The sequence below is a fragment of the Fukomys damarensis genome, unplaced genomic scaffold (assembly GCF_012274545.1).
Source record: "Fukomys damarensis isolate Sample0158 unplaced genomic scaffold, DMR_v1.0_HiC HiC_scaffold_23, whole genome shotgun sequence".
NCBI lineage: Eukaryota > Metazoa > Chordata > Mammalia > Rodentia > Bathyergidae > Fukomys > Fukomys damarensis.
In genome coordinates, this window is record NW_022900935.1 from 23,812,560 (window position 1) to 23,818,548 (window position 5,989).

The window sequence follows — 5,989 nt, forward strand, 5'->3', positions numbered from 1 at the left end:
GCCGGTGCGCGCGCTGGGCCTGGGCCACAGCTCCAATGAGCTGGTGCGTTTCCGCTTCTGCAGCGGCTCCTGCCGTCGCGCTCGTTCCCCCCATGACCTCAGCCTGGCCAGCTTGCTGGGAGCTGGGGCCCTTGGACCGCCCCCAGGCTCCTGGCCAGTCACCCAGCCCTGCTGCCGGCCCACTCACTATGAAGCTGTCTCCTTCATGGATGTCAACAGCACCTGGAGGACCGTGGACCGCCTCTCAGCAACTGCCTGCGGCTGCCTAGGCTGAGAGTTCTCTCCAAGATCTTGTGGATTGGACCCTCATATGTGCACCAGCCTGTGGCCCTCCCACAGGGCCCTACTGACCAGGAGCCTCAGCCAGTGATGGAAGCCTCAGAGCTGACGCAGGACCCAGGAGAGGAGAAAGGGTAGTTGGACTGACCATCAACTTCAAGGTGCTGACCCTGGAGATCCAGCCCTACAGACAGCAGAGACCTCAGCTATTGAGGCCTTCACACCCACCTCTCACAGACTCTGGTAGTGGCCAGGCCTGGAACCTGAGATGCCTCTAGGGCACGCAGCAGTGGCCCAGGCCCTGGGTGGATGGAACTTGGCTGAAAGTGCCTGTGCTGGAGATGGTTTTATCCTCACTGATAGGAGCTGGATCCCTATTTATTATTTCTAAGTTATTTATTTACTTTAGTGGTCTGTCAGATTGTTTCCTGGGCCGTGGAGATGGGTAAGGAGCTGGCTGGAGATGTGCTCTCATCTCTGCTTGCTTACTCACATACTTCACTGACTCAGCCGTCACAGGCCTGGCCCGCATCTCCCACTGCTTGTCCCTTCCCAACAGCTCCAGGATGGGAGACGTGGAACCCAGGCAGAGTGGGGGGGGGCAAAGGTGCATTCACAGGGCACTCACACCTCCTGTAGTTCCCAACACATGGGGCCTGGGTTACCTGGGGGGGGGAACCTAACAACTTCTGTGGAGAAAACTCCTGTGACTGTGGGGCCCCTGCTTAGTAGGTAAAGAGAGAAAACCTCATTACATCACCCGCCGTCACTGATCAGTGTCCTGCCTCCAGAGAGCTGATGTGAAGCCACCCTGACAGGTATACACTTGCAGATGGTCTAGCACAGCAAGCTCACTACCTTCGTTCCATGAAGCAGCCTAGGGCAAGACAGCGACTGAAAAAAGGCTGAAAGTGTGAAAAGGATGCTCTGAGGTGCTGGTTTGGAGGAGCAATGCACAGAGCCTCACAGGGATCAGAAGGCAGGAAAGGACTCAGTAACACAGAGGGATTTCATTTAGGGTGATGAAAAAGGGTACTGATTTATTCATCCAACAAATGTTTATTTACTCTTAATCAATTATGTCAGCCTCTGGATAGATACTAAGGATATGGAAGTGAGACAGACATAATCCCCGCTCTTAAGCTTAAACCAGGAGAGACAGACAATAAATAAGCAATTACATATATAATTATTTAAATTCCATTTGGCAAATGGTATTTAAAAAAAATAAAAATGGGAAGCACCAAGCAGGGTGGTATCTGTGATCACAGCACTCTGAGGCTAAGGTAGGAATACTCCAACTTCAAGCACAGCCTGGGCAACTTAGTGACTTAGAGAAACCCTGTGTCACAATAAAAATTTTAAAAAGGGATGGGGATGTAGCCCCAACAGTGCACACCCACACGGAGGTGAAGTTGCATATACTTTCACAGAATACCCTCTCATACTGTCCCCAAGTCATCTCCAAAAGATCAATGCAGTCCCCTAGCTTTCCTGCATTTCATGTTTCCCAGGTCCTAGGCATTTGTATTAGCAAAACCTATGTGATTTTCCTTCTTTTGTGATAAGACAGGGATGTGTACTTGGAAAGGTTTCTACAGTCAAGGGACTGTGGGACATGCAGAGGGATTGTCAGGAGGCAGTGGGTTATGCTGGTCTGGAGGTTGGGAGTCTGGATGAAACAGATTCGAGAAGCCTCCGTGCAGAAGGTGTGGCCCATCCCGAGGAGAGAGACAGTGTCGATAGCCGGATCCAAGGCATTTAACTCCGTTGACAGCAACTCTTTCCTGCATACCCGCCTGCTTTGGTGAGGTGCCCTTTCATCCAGACTACTAGGGAGCCCAGAGCTCTGAGGGCTGGGCCCATTCGGGGTCAAGGACATGAACTGTGCCTATGCTTCCCCTTTTCTGTGTTCACACAGTTCTAGGTGCCCCAAAAACTTTGGTCCTATTTTACCCTGAAACATGTCCTTGACCCCTCACTCTGCCTACAAAACTAATCCAGAATCCTGTTTCCACACAGTACCCCAAAAGAAATGGCATCAGTGTCATAAGGTTTGCAGAGAGCCGATTGGGGGGTGATAGTGGGAACATTTTGTCAATTCTGGGAACATTTGGGGCAAGGAGCACCCTGCTGGGAAAATCTGAAATCCAGCCTAGTTCTCAAACCCTCGAGGTCCTCAAATCTTCCAGACCCTGCCACTGCTGCTCTCAGTTGCTTAGAGGAGAGTGAAAAAAGCTATCTCTGTGAGAGAGCCAGACTGGAACCCAAGCCAAGTGGGGACTCTTACCCCTCCCCAAATTACCAGTCCTTCAGGAGTAGGCCCCCTCCCACACTTGCAGTTTTAGTCTGGGGCCCAGAAAATTTCTGCAAATATCTCACAAAGTCCTAGAGGAAACTACAACTCTTCCAAAAAGAACACATTCCCACAAGAAGTAGCCCCAGTTTGTAGATCAGGACAATCCAAGTCTCTCTCAAAAGGAAAACAAACAAACAAAACCAACTTCCCAAAGGAAACAGACTGAGAACTGCCTTTGTTTACAATTTTGCCAAGGTAACCTATCACATGACCACCCCAAGCAACATCCTTGAGCTCTGGCTAAGGGGGCTTCTGGTACTTCCTTCTCTGACTCTGGTCTTTGCTTCATCTCAAAAACCACACTGCCCCTTAAGTAGCCTTCCCAGAACTAGGAAATGGTGTCCAAAGGGGTATCAAGTCACACACTTTTACAAGACAGAAAATTATAGGTAGCTTGGAAATGACAATCCTTCCAGCTCCAGGGAATACCTCAAACTCCCCTCTAGGTTTATTTTATCCAGGATATGTGGCTCCAGGTCCAATGTATACCCCTGCTCACAGCTACCTGGTCCAGCAGATGCCTTGGCAGTGACTCCATTTTTCTTTTCCTTTCGTTTTTTTCTCTGTACCAGGGATCGAACTCAGGACTTGGCGCATGCGAGGCAGATGTGGCACCACTGAGCTAAACTCCCCGTAACTTTCCATTTTTCTTGTCCTTGGCCAGAGGTCCCAGTGATATAGTATATGTGGACTAGCTGCCTAACTGAAGTCTCATCTTGAAGGGAGAGGTGGGGGAAGAAATTGAGTGATCAGAGAAAAGATTCAGGAGAATTTTTGCCATGTGATCATCTTTGTTCTCCAGCTAGTTTAGTCTTGTGGAGTCCTTTGAGAATATAACGAAAGCTATAGACCAAATCAAATGAAAGCTATGAAAATACTGGAAAGGTAGGTGATGAATAAATCAGGGTAAATGTATTCAGGGGGCACAGGCTTTCTGAAGCTCATTCAGTGGACCCACATTGTGATGCCCTAGTTTATATACCACAACGTAGTCCATATACCACGACCATGGCTGGATGGATTCCTCCAACTGTGCTCAAACTCCAATAGCAGGGCTTTCTGTCTCCATTATTTACAACACTTTCTACTCTTCAACATTTTTCTATCTCATATCTCCTTCCCATTTGTATTTCTACTGGCTCGAATATATGCCATCATAAAAAAATTGATGCTGCAATAGAGAAAGACAGAGGGAGGGAGGGAGAGGGATCTGTTTTGCTTTCACCTCTCCTTCACCATGAGAGCTTTTGCTGGGGCTACCAGGGCCTTATCATTGCTAAACTAAAAGGCTACTTTTCAGCCTTTCAGTTCTTTAAATTCCCAGAAGCACTTCGTTTTGTCAGCTCTCCTTGAGAATCTATCTTCCCATGACTTTCTTGATCTCTCACTCTCTTGGTTTCCGCTCCTCCAGCTGCTCATTCTGACTTTTGGGTTCCTCTTCCTCTCTTTGTCTGTTTTTTGGGGAGGGTTAACTAGGGATAGAATCCAGGGCCTTCACTCTGAGCTACATCCCCAGCCATTTTGAAAACATTTTTCAGACAGGATCTTGCTAAGTCAGTAATTGCCTAGGGCTCAAACTTTGATTCTTCTGCCTCAGCCTCCCAGAGGGCTGGGATTACAGGTGTTGGGCATCTGAAATCATCTTTTTCCCCTTTTTTTTCTCTCTCTCTGCAACATTATCAACTCCCATGGTTTCAGTTACCACATCTGTGCTAGCTAACTCATTCATTTTATTTCCCTTCCAGACCTTTCTCCTGAGCCTGAGTCTAATTTCAATATGTTTATCCATAGATCCTTGGAAACCTCAGGTTTCATGTATCTGCTCTGATGTTTTCAGTTTGCTCCTTCAAATCCACTCTCTACCCTTCTCCATGCTGCTCTGTGCCCCACATCAATAAGCTTCCCAGCTTTCCAGCTTCCAAACCACTTCATGTTCCTTCCTTCATAAATGTGCCAACCTTCACCTAGTGACACAAGGCAAAAATTTAGGCAACACCCTAGACTCCTTGTGCTCTGCCATATCCTTTATCTACTGGTCACCAAATCCTCAGATGTTACAGTTCCATCCCCTCTTCTCTATTCCCAATGCCATTCTGTTGAAGTTTTCATAGATTTTTTGGATGGTTTACTACTCATCCTCCTAACTGGTCTCTGTGTCTAGTCTCAGCTCTCTCCAATCAGTTTCAACTTCACAGCTAGAGAAGTCACCAATCTCTGAACTTCAACTGAGTACTAACTGTCATGCATTGGGCTCTCATGATGTGAGGTTTCAGAGATCAATGAGAACAGAACCATGTTCTGACAATGGGGAAACCACAGCTGGATGTGGACGTGAAGGTAAGGGTACCAGGTAAAGGTACAGGACAACCAGTTAAATTTGAATTTCAGATAAAAAAATTTTTCATTTTACATTCACTATGTAGCCCAGGCTGGTCTCGAACTCACAGTGATCCTCCTGCCTCAGCCTCCTGAGTGCTGAGATTACAGGCGTGCGCCACCACACCCAGCTTGTACATTCCAATTTAATGTTCCTGTGACACCTTCAGAAGGCAAGGAAGGTACAGGCAGCTGAATGTGTAGGTCTAGAATTTGGGGCCATCTGGGCCAAAGAGATATGGGAGTCCCAGCTTAAAGCCAAAGGAGTAGGGTGATGAGAGGGATAAGAGTAGCAGCTAAGGCCCTGGAGTTAGCATTTAAAGACTAGGAAGAGGAGCAAGATGGTAAGGAGACCAAAAAGAAGTGGTCAGAGAGGCAGGGAAAAAAACAAGACAGAAGAATTAGCAACAAAGGCAAATGCACCAGAAAAATCAAGTCACACAAGGACTGAAAATTACCCACTGGATTTTCTTGAAAGATGGTGGCTTAGGGACTTGGGATAAACTTGCCCAAAACAACTAAAAATGTCTGTCTGACTGTTTATTAATAGATTCACGAGCTGGCAAAAATCCAAATATTGAGGCCAAATAAAGAAATAAAAGCAAAAAGTTACAAAAGTAAGCAAATATCTGTAGCTGCCTTTCACATTCAAGGCAATTGCTATACCCAGTGAACCTGAGTATTAGTTTTCAAGGAGTTCATAAGCTTGTGAGAAAGAAGACAGCCCAAAATTCATTCACAATGGGAGATGAATTTGGAAACGTCCCTATAAGGCCATGACCCCAAATGTCTATGCCTATACTATGAGAGTGAATTAAAAATGAGCCTTAGCCGGGCGTGGTGGAGCATGCCTGTAATCCCAGTACTCAGGAGGCTGAGGCAGGAGGATCACTGTGAGTTCGAGACCAGCCTAGGCTACATAGTGACTTCCAGGTCAGTCTCAACTACATAGTGAGACCCTGTCTCAAAAGACAA

General features: G+C 47.1%; 1 protein-coding gene across 1 annotated transcript in view; it reads left to right on the plus strand.

The window, feature by feature from the left end:
• Artn (artemin) overlaps positions 1–1,509 on the plus strand; it is a 3,997-nt gene extending 2,488 nt beyond the window's left edge. The window contains exon 4 of the mRNA XM_033767377.1: positions 1–1,509. Coding sequence (XP_033623268.1) covers positions 1–274 — 274 coding nt within the window. The 3' untranslated portion in view covers positions 275–1,509.
• Positions 1,510–5,989: the final 4,480 nt, after the last annotated feature.